Source organism: Trichomycterus rosablanca, chromosome 20 (assembly GCF_030014385.1).
Source record: "Trichomycterus rosablanca isolate fTriRos1 chromosome 20, fTriRos1.hap1, whole genome shotgun sequence".
Lineage (NCBI taxonomy): Eukaryota > Metazoa > Chordata > Actinopteri > Siluriformes > Trichomycteridae > Trichomycterus > Trichomycterus rosablanca.
Window position 1 is genome coordinate 5,715,139 of NC_086007.1, and position 18,697 is coordinate 5,733,835.

The window sequence follows — 18,697 nt, forward strand, 5'->3', positions numbered from 1 at the left end:
AATTAAATCAGCTAAAAGCTACCTTTAATGTACTGCCTTTAATCTGAGCAGCAAATGAGTCAATCTGATTTATATATATTATAGGTGCTTATTCTTTAAATGATGATTGAGTTCATTATCTTACAGTAAAAAAACAAGTATTCAACCACTTTTGCTGTGTTACTTTATATACTACACTGAGTGCTCAGGTGGCGCATCAGTCTGATACCTCACTGCTGAGATTTGGGTTTGAACCTCAACAGTGCTAATGGCTGGTCGGTTGGCTATACAGACATTATTGGCTATGTCTATGAAACCTGATGCCTTGTGATGTTCAGGTGTTCCTGTGTATTCGCTTGTACCCAGTGTATTTTGGTGAAATTGCACCTGCCACAACCCAGACCAGGATAAAGAAGTTGATAAAAAAAAAAGAGAAAAAATATAAATACTGCATTAACACAGTCATCGCCTTAAAATAATTTAACTTCAGAACATGACTGTAACATAATTATATTATTGTTGTTATATATTTTTATTAAATTATTGTTATATTATTTTATAGTTTTATTAATAAGGGCTGTCCAAGTTTCTATGTTTAAGACCAACATCAAACAGTAATAATAATATTAATAATAATAATTAAACATCAAATAAACAAGCTAAATAACATCTACATTAAAAATGTGTATATTTCAAAGTACTAATTAATTTCCACAGACTGAATAAATGATGTGGGTGGTGCGTGTAGACACAGACAAAGGCAAAGTTCCCTGAATGATGATCACACAAACTTGTCCGCCCTTTACCTTTTACCCCGGGCTCGTCAACGATTTAAAAAATAATTGGCTAGTGTTAGGTGGCAATCATTTGTGCCACCAAAACAAGCTTCAAGTGGCGGGTGATAATTGGTCCGTACGATTTGTCTGACTGTCACTGGGTGAAACTGTGATACTTGGCTCGCCATTAAGGCTCAACCAACAAACCACCGAATTCATTAACTGTCAAAACATGCTAGAGCCGTAATGGCGTCAGTTTCGCACGCAACATTTTATTGTGCTATAACGCCCGTTTCTGTTTCTCTGGAAACAGATTGGATGGTGTACGCAAAACTCGGGTTGTGATTGGTCGAAAGGCTTTCAATCACGTGGCAGGATTCTAAAATGGTTTTCTGGCTAAGGTAAGTGCACTAGGTTGCTCCTGGACACCATTGTAACGTAGGGCACAGCGATAGGGAGCAACAATGCATTTGGGATTCAGTCCTGTTTTAAGCGTGTGTCTTTAGGTCCTGGCAGCACCATCCGGCTGGAGGGTGAGGAGGACACTGAGTGCTTGTTTTGTGACTGCACGCAACACTGGATGGTTTTAGATTTTGGATTTCTTGCGCTTTTAGAAGGATTTATGTTCTTGCGGTTGGCCGCGTTAACAAAGACGCGCCACCAGGACAAAAACATAAACAAGAATCGATGGAGAAAATAAGTTGACTGGTGCTGGGGGTGGAATTTGTGCTTTTCCTCGTTCTTGAGAGGGGATTGTACTCATTCTGATCACCATGGAGCTCTGGCAGTTTTGACATTTGGAGAAGACACCACAGCGAGCACCATCTATGCGCACAGACACCTGCGAAAACAAGCACACTCACCGGATCAGTCAGTGATTGCTGCGTAATTGCAATAATTTGGGATGTATGGAGTGTATTTGCAGGAAATAAGTGAGCCCGTTTGATGTAGAGATTAAGTTGTGCATGGTGCATGCATCTGCTGCTGGATCCTGCTGCATGCACTTCTGGATCACCAAAGATCGACATGGCAAAGAGATCTCAAAGATGAATGTGACATTTCCCAGGCGGGCACACAACCATCGGTTTCCCCCTTTCACAGTGCAGGAGAGGGAAACGAACCCGAGTGTGGAGCTGCCTGCCCAGGTGCTGCCCACCTCCACCATGCGGGAGATCTGAGGCCGGGGCACTTGCTCATTCACCCAGGGGGGAGCAGGAGTTTTCCATCACATAAAACCTTTTCATTTTTATTGGAGGTGAGGCATCTGTTAAGCAGGCAGAAGTTTCTCTACAAGGTGGCACCAGTGACACTGCATGTGCGTGTTGGCAGATGTGGATCACCCCATGGACCAGGTTTATAACCCACTTACTTACTCACATACTCGGGCACGATTAGTAAGTGGAAGTTTATTCACAAGGGAACCCATTTTTTGTGTGCACTTGGACCAGTCACGCTGGTGCTTTGCATCAATGACACAGTGGGTCCTTGTTTTATTTATTTCAGCCTTGTTTTTATTCTCCACCAAGAATATTATGTTATGTTCCAGATCTATCTTCTAGATTTGTTTACAGTGCCTGCGTCTAGAGAAGTGTAAAGTTGGCCAGCATGGGAGTTCGCCCACTCTTCCTACTATGATGTCTTGTCACACTTTCAGATTGGATTTACATCTCTTGCCTGGATCCATGACCATCAAATAATAGCTTGACACTGGCTGCCTCTCATCTTGGCCTGTGAAATCTCCCTGGAGGTTGGTTTTGCTTTCTCTTGCTTCTGTTCCTCCACTCTTCGGTGCATATGGCTCTTTGTGGAACCACGGCTGCCAACGCGGCCAAAATGATGGTGGCTTACAGTGGTGGAGCTTCAGCGGTGGCGTCAGCGACCCATCATCCGCACCACCATCACCAGTTGGCGCACCTGCCTCCTCCGCACCAACTCCACCACCAGCACCACCATCATGCAGGCCAGCACCATCTTCAGCAGCAGCAGCAGCATCCTGCTCCCGGCTCTGCTGCCGCCGTACATCCGGTCCAGCAGCAACACGCGTCTGCCGCCGTCATGCTCAACCCCAGTCAGCAGCAGCAGCAGCAACCTTACTTTCCTTCGCCTGCACCGGGACAGGCTCCTGGTCCAGCTGCAGCAGCAGCACCCGCTCAGGTGCAGGCTGCCGCCATCAAGGCGCACCATCACCACCACCAGCATCACCTACAGCAGCAGCTGGACATCGAGCCTGACAGGCCTATTGGATACGGCGCGTTCGGCGTGGTCTGGTAAGTGACACCTGTCGAATCAAAATGGAATTGATGCTTGGTTTGGTTGCTTTTTGATTCTAAGCTGATATGGACTTATGGAATTTGACGTGTCTAAGCAAGTAGTCCAGCTGAAGATTATGGACAAAATGTCCATCTATCACATTTTGTTAGAATAGTTAGTTGTGCCTTGGAGGTACATGTAAGAATTTAGACAGGAATTGTATTGGGGTGTCAGATTGTGAAGTTCAACACAGTTTTTTGGTCACACCAGTCACTAGCCCTACTTAATGCTTATTAGTTTAATTCTCACCTTTACGTTTTTGGCTTTTGTCCATTTAAATAGTTTAGAGGAGAATCCTTTGTACCCTTTGAACTGGGAATCTTAACAGTATATTTGGTGATGGGTTCCACTAATAAATGTATTGTTGGCATACAAGGACAAAAATCAAGAGGACATACTCGTCTGTCAAGGTTCTTTATGCCACATAAGAGCTATTGGAAGTAACTTGGCAGGTATTAGTCACCAAGGTACAGTATTTCAACCTGTGCCAGCGGGAACAAGAAGAACGATTTGGCACAGATCACCTCTCTAAAGTAACATTGCCGTATTTAGGAGATAAGCTGTCAGGATTCTGGCTCTGTCAGTTTTAGTTTCAGTCTCTGAAGCTGTCTCTCGGTTCTTAACCTGCGGATTTCCTGTCACTAGTTTATGCACAGCTTTAGGTGCAGACAGAAGGAAAAACATGATTAATCCATCTGAGGAGGTTTTTAATGCTCAGAGCTCAGGCGGCTGTAACATGTTATTTTTAGAAGCAAAGCTGCTAAAACAACATCCTTTAGAATCATTGTCTTCTCAATGGGGGGGGGGGCATTCTAGTGCAGGGGTGTGAATGTAAACACAATTTGGTGTGTGACTCTGCAAAAGCAGGTGATTAATTCATTTGTTTTATGAGGTGTCTTTGGTCCTTGATGGCTGAAGTCCAGCATATTTTGTTGATTTCCTGGCTCAGAATTTTGTACCCCATTCAAGTTCAGTTGAGGTGAATACAACCTGAAAGAGCCGTAGAACCAGCATGCACGTTTTACTTGTCGATGGGGGAAAAGTACAAGTAATTAAAATTTTCTTTTCCCCCCTTTCTATGCTTGCATGCTTTAGCTCATTAGTTAATTAGCAAGGTATTCAGGAGTAAGCTGAGGGAAAACAGTGCAGTGATGTGGCTCAAAACTTAAGTTTGAGTTCCAGAAAAGGCACCTGATTTTATTAAACTGACTCAGAACGAGACATATAAATGTATTTTTGGAGGACAGGCTTAGTGCCACTGCTCTGACTCAGCTCTTACTTAGCGTGACCCAATAAACCAGCAGCAGTACCCTGTGTCATCACAAATCCACAAATCCGTCAATCACGGAACTTCATGAGCAAAATAATGACAAACTTTTAAGGCACTGGCTGAATTCATCCAGAATGAAGTGAAATCAGGGTTTCTTTATCCGCGTTGTGTGTTCTTGTGCTCCCCAAAAGCAGCAGTAGCTCTGCCTGGATCTGCCAAAAAAATCTAAGCCTGACCTTTCCTCAGAATCGCTTCCTGGTGCTCATTGTCCTCTTGTAATCGCCCCCGTTCTCTGCTGGCGTATTTATAGCCATCCTCTAGAGACCTGGCTATAGAGCTTGACTCATCCAGGACTTCCTGTATAGGTTTGACGGGTGGAGACAAACATGATTGTCCTTTAAGCCTCCAGGTCCAACCTGCTAATGCGCTGCTGTTTAGAATATATATTTTTTGTAAAATACAGCCCACCAACTAAGTTTTATAATACTGGTATTATTATAGGATTATTATTATTATCATTAACCTCTTAAGCTCCAGAATTATTGTTCAGCATCTTTTCTTTAGATATATTATGGTAACTTGAGTACAACTAATTGAGAATAGAGATGCATGAGTACCGATACTGGTATCAGGTATTGGCCCGATACCGCGCTCATTAACTTGTACTCGTACTCGCAAACGAGGCTCCGATACTAAACATCCGATACCGTGTGCCTAGTGCACGTTGCTGCGTTATGCCTAGTTCACACTACACGATTTTTGCCCTGTATTTTCACTCGGCGACTGGTCGGCGCTAGATTTGCCGGCTCGGGAGCAACTCGGCGTTCGCTCGGCGATCAAAACTCGGCTCTCGATCGCTAAGTGTGAACTATCCAACAACTCGATCCGACCGGCTCGCGTTTTCTAGCATGTCAGATATCTGATCCAATAGGTATTGGTATCAGTATCGGTATCGGCAAGTACAAAAATACATGTACTTGTACTTGTACTCGGTTGGGAAAAAATGGTATTGATGCATCCCTAATTGAGAAAAAGAGTAGTTTTGTATTAGAAGAATACAGATTTTGGGGTATTAAGCTTTTAGTCTGATATAAAATTTATTAAAAGTGGTTTAATATTTGATATTACATTTTGACCAATTGTACAATTGTTTTCAATGTTCTATACTAACAGTTTGAGCAATTGAGGGTTAAGGGCCTGGCTCAGGGGCCCAACAGTGGCAACCTGGCAGTAGTAAGGCTTGAACCTATAACCTTCTGATTACTAGTCCAGTACATTAACCACTGAGCTACCACTGTCAAAACTGAATATGTTTAAATCACTGAATTCCAGGGACAACCATGCCAGTAAAACACACTGGTGTTGGCTTTGGATGTGGATGATGTGTTGAGTAAATCCAGTATACACTTTATCAGTCTGGTTTCATTTTCTGTCATATGGACTGTGTGTTGAATACAGCCAGTTGAACACTCATCCTTTCAACTGCTCCATTACACACACTATTCCACTTTACATACACTCAGAGGAACTGTGAAAAGGAAATTCAACAAGACTATTGATAGTTGACGGCACTTAATAATTATATTTAGATTTACATTTTTGGCATTTGGCAGATGCTGTTATCCAAAGCGACTTACGGTACTATGACAGTATGTTGTCCAAGCAATTGAGGGTTAAAGCCTTGCTCCAGAGCCCAGCAGTTTCAACCTGGCAGTGATGGAGCTTGAACCAGGGACCTTTTGATTACTAGTCCAGTGGTTTTATTGGTAGTCTACAACTGATAATATACAAAACACGACTGACTAATTATTTTTATTTCTACAACATTCACACACGACATTACGACTGTTGTTGATAAATGCTTTCTGATGACACACTGATGCATAAAAATAGATGAGTAATAGAAGTTTGCTTCCAACTTAGACTTAGATTTCCATGGTTTCCATGCAGAAGCTAGATGAAACCCTAGTTTGGTTGCATTTAAGCACATAAAATAAATTGTGTATAAATGTTAGTTTGCTTTACAATGGGTATTAATGCTGATGAAATACCAGACACTTCCTAGCAGTGACTGTTAAGTTTCCCTTCTTTTTAAAAATGCTGAAGCTAAATAAATGTGTTTTTTTTTTTTTTTTTGACCTCTTTAGAAAAGGATGTGTGGTTTCTAAAAAAAACTCTTCACCAGATTCTTGACTTGACCGAAACCTGCTTCTCAGTAACTTGTCTTACCATTTCTGAAGAACGGTAAGAAGAGGGAACTTCCATCTTTCGAGTACCACTTACTATCGGTCCTGCCTGTCCTCAGGTTCACCACGACTGCTTGAACAGGAGGAAATATTCCTGAGTGTTAATAGTAATGGAACAGGTTTGTCGAGGGAAAGTGAGTTGTAGTGAACAGGGATAATTAAAATGAGTTGGGATTTATTGTTACCTGCTGAGCGTGGGTTTTGGAGAGTGCACTAAAGTGTAGTGAGTGCTCTCTGATGCGTGCAGCTGTGAAAGGTCGAGTAAATTTGCTCCGGCCTGCCGCAGAGAGCCCCCATGTCATGTGTTTAGGTGTGTGTTTCGCCCTGATGGGACAGAGCTTTCCAAATTGTAATTTAATTCTTTGTCACGGTCTCCTGCAACTGAATGCTTATAGTTTCAATATAATTGTTTTGTAGCTGAAGATAAAGGTGTTCTTATGAGTATCGACTGTATATTAGGACTGGGTGGTACAGTGGTGCAGCAGATAGTGTTTTTGCTGCACAGTACCAGTTTACTCAAGTTCCTGTTTGTGTAAAGTTTAGGATGTTATTGCAAATTTTAAATATACTGTGTGGTATTTTTATACTTTTAATTGGCCTAAGTTAGAACATGATACCATGAGATGCACTGTGAATTTCTGTTCTGCCCCTAATGTTACTGGGATAGTCAAAAATGATTAACTGAAGGTGCTCAGGTGGCACAGCATTTAAACATGCTAGCGCACCAGAGCTGACATCGCAAACTCATCAGTTCGAATCTTAGCTCTGCCACCCGACGGGCTGGGTGCCTACAAGAACAATGATTGGCTGTTGTTCAAGGAGGGTGCCGGACGGGACCTCATAACTGATGCAGTTACGACCTCTGCTGGCTGATTGATTGCGCCTGCATAGGGATGAGGGATAATGAGGATCAGGGTGTGACTGTCCGTACACAAAGCTGATCCACATATGAACTCACCTCGTGCATGTGAAAAGATGCAGTCGGCTACTGTACACGTGTCGGGGACGTGTGTTAGTCACGACTCTCTTTAGTCATAGTGGTCAACATCAGTAGAGAGGAAGCGTAATGCAAACGGGTAATTGGATACAACTAGATTGGGAGGACAATTGGAGGAAAAATGCAAAGAAAATATTAAAAAGTATTAATGCATAAAGTTTTTCTGTTCACATTAGAACTGCAGCGCTCTCTCTCTGAATGAGTTTGTAAACAGGACTGGCGCATGCACACTGAGGGTGGGTGAGGGTGAGTTGCGAATCAGCCGTCTGAACTCTATCGCTTGTATAGCTCCGCTCTCAGTTTAAATCAACCATCAGCCGTTAGAAATGAATTTAAATGATAACGCTAGTTTTAAGATGTGTTTTATGGATGTGTATACGGATGTGCATCGTAATGCCTATTTTGTAACAGTGGTGCATGCCACTGTCATTGAGATATTAAATGTTGGGCTGATGGAAGTTACTCGTAGTGTACATGTTGAATGCAGCACATACAGGCGGCATGAAGACCTGAGCGACTTTGATAAGTCGACTTTGATAAGATTTATTGTTAACGCCAGATGACTTGGTTGAAGTATTCCAAAAATAGCAGGGGGTGCTTACAGGCAGCTGTGGTGAGTACCTACAGTCCATGGGCGGTCCATTAGCCACCAGCCCTCAGAAATGAATTAAAATGATAATGCTAGTTTTACGATTGTTAAGATTGTTTTACGGATGTGTAGAATTGGAAACCCAAACTTGAAGTATCCTTAAAGACTGGAAATTGACACCCAATTGCTGTGCCAAGGACTCAGTTGCTGTGCTTTTTTGTCTTGCAGTTGAACCCCAAATGCAATGCAGCTGGAAAAAATAGAAAATAATTAGAAATTATTCATGCAGGTTCATACAAAGGTATTACATTATTCCTGCAAGTGTTTACTGTAAAAGCAACATATTGAGAAAGTAATATTAGAACTGCTGTAGGAGCAGATTTATGTAGAAACACTAAGTGTTTCATTTTCAGTTTTTCTATAAATACTTGTTTTTCATAGAATTTGCTTAGTGAGGTGCTTACATGTATGATGGATTATGCAGAACTGTGTCTAAGATAAACATATTTCTTTATAGAGTTAGTCCTCTTTGTTGCTTTAACAGCCTTTATTTGTCTCAATACAATTTTTTTCTTCTCAAACTGATTTTTAGAAATGACTGTGGGTATTTGCATTCTTTGATCCCTGAGAGCGGTGAAGTTGGGCACAGATGCTAGACGATAAAGCCTGGTTGCAGTCAGGTTTATTTATTCTCAAAGGTGTTCAATAGAATTGGTCATTTATTTCATTATAGAGCTAGCTTTGTGCACAGGAGCATTTCCATGCTGACACTTTCCCCAAACTGTTGCTAAATTATTACAATATAGAATATATACAATATAGAAATAATAGCCCCATAGGATTTACACTCATTGGCCAAAAAAAAAAAAAAAAAAAAACATGTATGTAATGGTGCGTGCCACTGTCATGGGTATATTAAATGTTGGACTGATGGTAGTTACTCCTAGCGCACATGTTGAATGCAGCAGATGCGGGCAACATTAAGACCTGCACGATATCAAACATAAGGGTCTTATTGTTAAGGCCAGATGACTTGGTTGAGTATCCCAAAAATAGCAACGGGTGCTTACAGGCAGCTGTGGTGCTTACAGGCAGCTGTGGTGAGTACCTACCCAACAACTGACAGGATGCCTGATGACATGAAGACTGTGGCCTCTGGTACAAACCAAAACTATGGCTACTGTGTTTCAAAATGTAGCTAATTTTAATACTGGTGATGAGCAGTGAGACAGTCATTTTAATTCAGTTAGAGTCAGTAGGTGGTGTGCTTTACACCACATTGTGGTTCTTACTTTTTCTGCTGTTATTTTAAAAGGCAATTTAGAAATCAGCAATTAGTGCTGCACCAAATACATTATAAGTGCAATGTGGTAAAACATGTCAAGTGCCATTCTTTGTGCTTGTGTGACCCACTGCTTAAGGCTGAGCTGTTTTTACGCCTTGAGATTTCCTTTGCAACGATACTTGTGCCTGCAGTTGACCACGGCAGATCTAGCCGGGCAAAAATTTGCGGAGTGAACTTGTACCATATTAAAGGTACTAAGCTCTTTAGCATGAGCCATTCTAATGCAATTGTACAGGGCAGTTGTAGCCCAGCAGTTAAAGTACTGGACTAGTAATCAAAAGGTCACTGTTTCAAGCCAGGCTGTCACTGTTGGGTCCCTGAGCAAGGCCCTTAACCCTCAATTGCTTAGACAATATACTGTCACAGTACTGTAAGTTGCTTTGGATAACAGCGTCTGCTAAATGCCGAAAATGTAAATGTGATGTAACAGTTTTTAGGTAGTGTTAGCTCAGCGGTTAAGGTACAGGGCTAGTAATCAGAAGGTTGCTGGTTCAAGCCCCACAGCTGCCAGGTTGTCACCTGAGCAAGGCCCTTAACCCTCAATTCCTTGCAATGTATGTGGTCACAATTGAAAGTTGCTTTGGATAAAAGCCTCAGCTAATTGCCAAAAATGTAAATGTAATGCCAGTGTGGATCACTGGAATGCCTAAACCGTCAAGAAAAATGTCCAAATCTCCATGGCCACACGAACTGAATTATTTGGAATATATGGACGTTTAAAACACACAAGCTGTGCAGTCAAAATTGTGATATGGTAGTTCTGCTGCGTTACTTACTCCCACTTTAATACAACATGTTTCACTAAACAGTGCTGTGTATTCTGGGTACAGGTCATTACATCCAGTATGCACTACACCCCCCACAGAGCAGAGTACAATAACAGCAATCAGTTGAAATGATAATAGATGTCCTGCAGCTGTAGATTTAATTTGGGTGTAATATATGGCTTACATTAGCAGTTCTAGACCCTACAGTTAACAGCTAAATGAACATTAGCTTTGTGTGCTATACAAACACAGATTAGCTGTTCTCCTCCGCCATCTAGGAGGTCTCTTGCAGCCCAACAGCTGCTTCAAGAAGCCAATCAGATAAGAATATCTGTATGTCTGGATCTTTTAAATGCGGCCCTCATTACTCGTCCATGTTTACAGATGTTTGCAGGCTGGATGATTCAGTCATTAAAGAAGACTTTGATGAAAATGAAATCTTAGCTTTTTATTATTGTTTTCATGTGTCGTCGATTGCTTTTGCACCATACAGCATGCAGTGTGTACCATTCCACGCATGAAAAGGAATCATATTTACTTAATTTTCTGCTTACCTTAAACTGTAGCTGCATAATGCATTATTTTTATTCAATGTAGTGCTGTTGACCTTTTTGATGTAAGTATTACATGATGTAAAAATGAGAAGCCTGACAATTCAACCTGTTAAAGTGCTGTAAGAACACTGACACACCTTAGATCATTGGATGATTCATGTTATTAGATAAAGGCCAATTACTTTTCTAAACCATTTAAGTTTATTGTAGGGTTTTAATGTGTTGAAAGGCTTACACTACATGGCTAATACATGGCTTTAAATATTTATCCAAAGCAGATCTCACCTGAGCCAGAATGCAGTCCAGACAATTGAAGGTTAAGTTTCATATTTAAATTCCTTCACTGGTGGCTTAAAGGTTGGGACTTGAACCAATAAATAGTCTGTCACCCGAATTTGTTTGTTTATTAGTATTTTAAAGTCATGTTTTACACTTTTGGTTACATTCAGAACAGAAACGGTAGTTACTCATTAAACAAGATTCATCAGTTCACAAGTTCAATGTCAAACACAGTCATGGACAGTTTTGTATCTCCAATTCACCTCACTTGCACGTCTTTGGACTGTGGGAGGAAACTCACGCAGACACGGGGAGAACATGCAAACTCCACACAGAAAGGAGCTGGACAGCCCCACCTGGGGATTGAACCCAGGACCTTCTTGCTGTGAGGTGACAGTGCTACCCACTGAGCCAGCGTGCCCCTGTCACCCTAATTAATTCAAAAACAGGTTGTATTAAATGACAATGATTTTCCAAAACACTCTCAAGCCTATTTGACTACAAGTAGCATGACGGCTTCTCATGCAAAATCATCTGAGGGCTCAATAGACAAGCACATTTACCAGCACATTATGTAAACACTGACATGTAGTCTTTTAAAAGTTCTACAGGGATGTAAAACGTGCTTGGTTTTTAACCTGGAGAAGTGGTAAAAATTCTGTACTTCAGGCCTGTTATTGCTCTTGCATGACCACTGTATTTCTGTCCACTGTTGCAACAAAAAAGTTCATATCCACTGGTTTATAATACTTTAAGTTATTCCAGCGCTTTTTGTGGCATTACGGTGGCTCGGTGGGTAGCACTGTTGCCTCACAGCAAGAGGATCCTGGGTTCGATACCCAGGTTGGGCGGTCCGGGTCCTTTCTGTGTGGAGTTTGCATGAGCTCCTCTGAGAGCTCCAGTTTCCTCCCACAGTCCACAGACGTGCAAGTGAGATGAATTGGAGATACAAAATTGGCTGTGACTGTGTCTGACGTTAAACTTGTGAACTGATGAATCTTGTGTAACGAATAACTACTGTTTCTGTCAAAATCCTAACAAATAAATAAATAAATTACTATGGCTTTATGTGGCTTTATGTGGAGTTATAGTCTACTAAACAGAATGAAGAGTATCAGTGTTTCCTACAGCATAGCATGACTGTAGGAAAGGAACGTCAGGGAACATCGGTTTTATGTTAGACTACATCTAAAGACACAAAACCTGTCCTAATGTAACCAAAATGTGTAAAACATGACTATTAAATAAATAACTGAATAAAAGACACCAAAGATGCAGTCACAGACTTAAGGCTTAAAGGAAGGAAAACATTTAATTTGAGTTGGTTTGGTGAGTTTGCTGATGTGGGTTGCCAAGTCTCCTAACCTTACCAGTTCAACTCGATACAAATGAAACATTAGAAAATTGTTTCCTTTTTACTTTGGCATTAACTTGATATCCCTACCAATCACAGCACAACTGTTTGCCCATGTAGTGCAGCCCTACCTGATCACCAACTGATCACCAACATTGATGGCGTCTAACATTTGAAATGCACTTAAGTTCAGACAGATTTCTTTCTTGCTTGTTTGAATGTGTCTACATTTTTATGACATTAGTTTTAAAAGGTTAGGAGGTATGTTTTGGTTGAATGTTATCCTGGCATCAGAGTTGACACCATGGAGTCCACATTGTCCTGGTTTATGTTGGATATGCTTCCTAATAAATGATGTCTATATTCATTTTAATACTTACAGCAAACATTTTGTTTCTTGTAGGACTTTGGCAGTAGTCGCCTTTTTAATTGTATTTAGGAGAGTAGGAAAATTCATGACTTAGGCATGTTAATCATCTTGGCCTTACCAGCCTGACTGAAATCCCACTGCTTTTGTTCTTGTCCTTTTGTTCTTACATTCCAGGTGCTATTGTTCATAGCATCAATTATCACTTACTGATCTGTGTGTAATTACAGTACATTTTACCTCGATTCTCTTTCTGTAAAGATTCAGTACAGTAGGTCCTGTCAATCCTCTGCTCTCTGCTTCTCATTAACCTGCACTGCTGCCTCTCTCACATGATTATCTCTTTTGTTTTTTAAGCATCATTATTCCGACGTTGAAAGCCTGGAGCTTTTAGTACCTCCGGTTTGAAAGGTGTGCAAACAGGACGAGGGAGGTTTTTGTATTTTTTACAGCAACCACAGCAGTCAGACGCAGCTCTTAAGAGGCCCTGCATTTGGCTGATGTGCTGACCAACCAGAGAGAAAGCTTACCTTTGAAGTGCAGAGCGATAGACAGTGTGAGAGACATGAGAGAGAGAGAGAGAGAGAGAGAAGGCAGGGTGCAGGTTAACCCTTCAGTTCTATGCCTACATTGTACCATGCTTAAAAAATGCCTCACACAGCACAACAAGGCTCTCTTTTTTTTTCTTCTACACCTATTTTACAGCCACAGTGTTTCACAATTAATACACCAATCAACAATGACCATCCTTAAACAGAAGATGTCTAATACAGTAAAATAGAAAAGACAATATTTGCAGAAATATTTATAGCAAACCCTGGTTAACATGTAGAACCATTTTGGAGCGCTCTGATGGCGCAGTGGTAACACACGCTAGCCCACTACCACGGAGATCCATGGTTTGATTCTCAGCAGTGTTTTTGGCTAGACAGACATGATTGGCTATATCTGAGCTGGTGGATCACCGCATAGCCTAGCTATTGGGTGGTACACTTGTCAGTGCACTTTTAGTGCCGGTCCCAAGCCCGGATAAAAAAAAAAAAAGGAGGCTTGCTTAAAAAAGGGCATCCAGAGTAAAACCATGCCAAATCACATTGTGGACAAGAATGATCTGCTGTGGCAGCCCTTAAATACAGGAGCATCCCAAAGATTGCTCAACAGTTTCAAAGCAAGATGCCACGCCTACCTAGCAAAACACACTCATTCCATTACATGGCATTTTTAATGCCCTAGACTGATATTACCAGTTTTGTAATTAGTTCAGAATGAAGCCAAACTCGTCTTTTCAGGGCGTCTTTTTTCTGCTTGTGTCGGAAAAACAGGCTCCCACGTTTATTTCTGTGCTCCCTAACCTGTTATCTTACACCTGCCTAACAGGCGATGGGGTTAAAAACTTGTGCTATAGAGAAATGTAAAGTAATGAAAAATAAAGAGGTACTTGATCAGATTATGAGTTGAATTTGGAGTATTATCCATTTCCACTGCTGTTGGATGGAAAAGTTTCCTTGACCACACAGACAGAGCTGCACTCAGTCTAATCTTAACTGTAACAACACTGGAACTATTCCAGCATCTCAATTAGACTTCCGTTCTCTTGCTCGTTTTCTATTACTCTTTTGTTATCTTTTTCCTCATGTTTCTCTGTGTCTCTCATCGTTCTTTAGATTATATTATAGTATTATTTGTGTTCAGCTTCCCGAACTCATAAAGCATTGAGTGCTTTCAGCTCTGTCTCACTTTTCCTTCAGATTGAATCAGTATTTGTCTCCGATTGAAAAAGCTGTAAAAGTTAAAACCTTTTAGAAAGCACGGTGACAGTGTGTGGTGTGCAGTCAGGAGCGGAGGGCTCCCGGCTCTCGAGGTAACAGCACAAAGACTATTTAATCTAATAGTCTGAGGGCAGAGCCGTTAATTAAAAAGCCCTCTGAAAAGAAACCTTTCGATTCGGTGCCTTGACATTTCCACCATTATTCACTCTTATTTTAGCTGTCTCATTATACGCCAGTCCTAATTCAAAGACCAATTCATCTGTTTTTTAGTAATGCAGTGTGCAAATTTACAATCTAAAAATATTTACATCAAAGTCGTTCATTCTAAAAATAAATGACTGTAACTGGCATTTTTACCTCAAACAGCTCAATCGGCAAGCAGACAATTTATTTCTTTTATTGGTAGATAAAAGAAATAAATAACGAAAGAAAGAAATAAAAACCATCTAGATCAAGCTATTTATGACATACAAGCAGGAGCCAGTGTGTGTCATAAATAACTTGATCTAGCCGGTGGAAAGTTAGCTTGGACAAAGCATTTGTAGTATGTACAGTTTGTGAAGTAATGCTGGTTTGGACAGACACATAGAATGTTTTTACCGTGGAATTTAAAAAAACCTTGAATGTAATTTTGGGGTGGCACGATGGCTCAGTGGGTAGCACTGTTGCCTCACAGTAAGAAGGTCCTGGGTTCAATCCCCAGGTGGGGCGGTCTGGGTCCTTTCTGTGTGGAGTTGTGCATGTTCTCCCCATGGCTACGTGGGTTTCCTCCGGGAGCTCCAGTTTCCTCCCACAGTCCAAAGACGTGCAAGTGAGTTTAACTAGAGAAACAACATTGTCCATGACTGTGTTTGAAATTAAACTTAAACTGGTTCATCTTGTGTAACCTGTCCTGTCATGCATGTAACCAAAGTGTGTAAAACATGACGTTAAAATCCTAGTCAATAAATAAATGAATATAATTTTGTCCAGCTGTCCAAGCTGGTTGATAGCAAGCTAAGCTAACTCAGTGCCTGTAAATTATAAAACACTGACTTTTTTAATTTTGGGTTTAGTCATTATAGGATAAAATCTCAGCTGCTATAGTGAATGCTTCCACCATTATGTATCAACCATTAAGCAACATGAAGAACCAGCTCTGAGGTGAACCCAGCATAGCAGGGCTGATATTGAATGACATTTTGCCATTTACTGTATTTAAAGTCAAAGTAAACAAGAGCTTATATACTGCTTTGCAGCCACAGTAGTGCTTCATGAAAGTCAACTAACATGAACGTGATTAATCCAACTACTCGCAATCATACTTAAGTGTGGGGTGAGTGAAACCAGTTCCATCTCACTGTTTCAGACAAGTAGGTTGATTTGATTTATTTCTTTCTTTCATGAGCGCAGTGAAAGCCGTACTCATCAGTGTTGAAAAGAATGTGTAGTGTGATTAGTACTGAGTGCGTACTGTGAGCAATCAGCAGATCTTACAAGCTTTCTTTCATTACTGCAACCTGCTTTTATTCAGTATTGAACTGCAGTTTGGGTCCGTTGTTATATCTTTTCAGCTTTGGGAATATTATTCACCTTATTGATTTCTACATACTTTTATAGTGATGAGTTCTATGGTTATGATAGGTATATCGGTATGGTTATGATAACTTTGAGTTGAGAATTCCACAGGTTGTATACTGAGTAATGTCAGAACTACTTGAGCACTTTGCAGTGTAACGATCAGGCTCGCAACTGTCAGACAGATAATTGCAATATGTAATCGAATATTGTCCTTTCTGTTGATTTGATCACGTTTTATAAAACAACCATAACAGTAATAAATTAACTTACACACACTGAACATAATTAATCTAAATTTTGCTTGAAATACTTTTACTTAATTACAAAACAGATAGAAAATCCTTAACTAAAGTCTTTAAAAAATGTTATTATATTTCTTATATTTATTAAAAATGTTGTGGGGATTGTTACAAAAACAAACAATTATATATTTTTATACCGTATCTTTATGAACTGACACATTCATGCTAAGATAATTAATATAATTTATTTAATGTTGTTTTTATTCACCTGTTAGCAATGTGTGTGGCTGAAGCACCTGAACTCAATAATTAATACTGGTGTCCATATATTATTGGTGTGTAGCATTATTGCTGGTGCATAACAGCAATACGGTTATAACAAGTTTAATTGATAAATAACTTATAGTAAGTAATGTGTCAGATCAGTTAGGATGAATTAATTGCTCAGTGCTTCCCTAAACTCAACTAGTCAAATAAAAGCTCAGACTAACCAAAAACTAGTTACATTTGATAATATGCTCCTCTCTATTCCTTGTAGTTTATATTTGGAACGATTTATATTCTTTGTTTATTGTTGTGCCCTAGGTCGAGTTGTAGGAAAACAGACACAATTTAGACAGCAGTAAATATATCCACCAGTATGTTGCTTAATTTTAAAATGGAATTTGAATATGTCTGGCCCACAGTCTGGCCTGTTTACCGCTCATTTAAAACAGAATGAACAACATGTCTTGTGCCAAACCAAGCTCGTTTTTGTTTCTTGTAGAATACCAGCAGTGGCTGGTCCTTGTGCCAGGGTTCTGGACGATTAATGTCCCGCTGAGCTTTTAGAGCTAAAAGGACATTAGATTGCTCAATGTCTCATATAGCAGATCTGCAGTTTATCTGATAATACTAGATGTCCTATTTACAGATGACAAAGGGAAACCGTGAAAGGGCTTGTCTTACCAGCAGGTAAGATCTCACTGCATGATAGGAACCAACTCCGGACATGTGTGTAAGACATGGGGCAAGTTGGACTCAACTGCGTAAGTTTAGCTGTTTTTTTTGTATCCAGAGTTGTACAGTTTGACCAATCAGGTGTTCTCAAGTTGGCTAGTCAGGTGGACCAAGGGGTTAAGCTTGGCTAATTGAAAATTATTGGTCAGGTGTAAACAAGGAGTTTAAGTAAGTTTTTCAGGTTGTTTGTGTCCAAGGGGTAAAGCTTGGAAGGTCAGGTGTAGGGTTTTTCAGGTAAGGTGTATTTATAGGGGTTAGGTTCAGGTGGCCAGCTGTATGTATGAATGAAAATTTGGCTGGTCATGTATATCTAGATGGGCGAAGTTTAACTTCAGATGTATTTAAACAGGGTTTAGTTATCAGGTAGGGTGTATCCAAGGGGTGGATTATGGCTGTTTGATTGTACTCGAGTGTGGTCTTAGAAGGGTAAAGTTTGGCAGATCATGTGTAACTTTGTAAATTTGGCTGATTAGATGCACCCAGTTATCCCTTACAAGGTTTGAAATCCTCATAAAGATGTAGCAGTATGCAACTCCATTAAAATAAATAGGGGTAATGCTAACTACACTCTCTAGCTGCCATAAAATCAATAATAAGAGCTGAAAAAAACATTACTTATATGCATAGCACAGTTGTAACTTTTATTATTTTTGTACTTAACGAATCTTGAAATCATATGGTGTTTGCATGACATGGGTGTAGGTACAAGCTTGTGTTGTGTCATCACGAAGCTGTTTTCCACACAGCGGAAGTGTTACAAATGGCAGATAAAGCCGCTAGGTTGGGAAACTAAGGAAAGCAGAACCAGACGAAAGGCTGGGATAAACAAAAGCTGTTCTTGGCCATTATATGACATCCTCATGTCCCTCAGCACGATAAGTGATGATGGGTTAGCGGGGGTTTAGGTCCAGAGCCAGGGCTCGACTGTGGAGCTGTAGCTGTTGTCTCCACTGAGAGCGGAAGGAAGTGACTGTGGCTCCTATTACTGGAAGCATCTGAAGCCAAAATAGTCCCTTGATACTTGGGTCCATTTGTCTAGAGCAATGTCTGGTCTTCGTAAGTGGTTTACAGAAAAGAAAAAGTGCACAAAATTGCCTGGTTTCTGTCTTTTACTCACAAATATTTCTTCATTTACCCTTTTCACATACAGTATCACTGTCGTTCATATATTGGAAACTTCTCCAGTATTGATGCGTTAGATTTTTTTATAGTAGAAATTTGCATTGTGATGTTTGTTGCTTTTTTCCATAAATGCTGCACTTGGATTAAAGTATTTACCCACTTGCTGTGTTTA

General features: G+C 40.4%; 1 protein-coding gene across 1 annotated transcript in view; it reads left to right on the forward strand.

Moving 5' to 3' along the window:
* Positions 1–2,292: 2,292 nt before the first annotated feature.
* The window catches only part of nlk2 (nemo-like kinase, type 2), an 87,069-nt gene continuing 70,664 nt past the window's right edge, over positions 2,293–18,697 (forward strand). Inside the window, exon 1 of the mRNA XM_063016694.1 lies at positions 2,293–3,022. Coding sequence (XP_062872764.1) covers positions 2,550–3,022 — 473 coding nt within the window. The 5' untranslated portion in view covers positions 2,293–2,549. The remainder of the gene's footprint in view (positions 3,023–18,697) is intronic.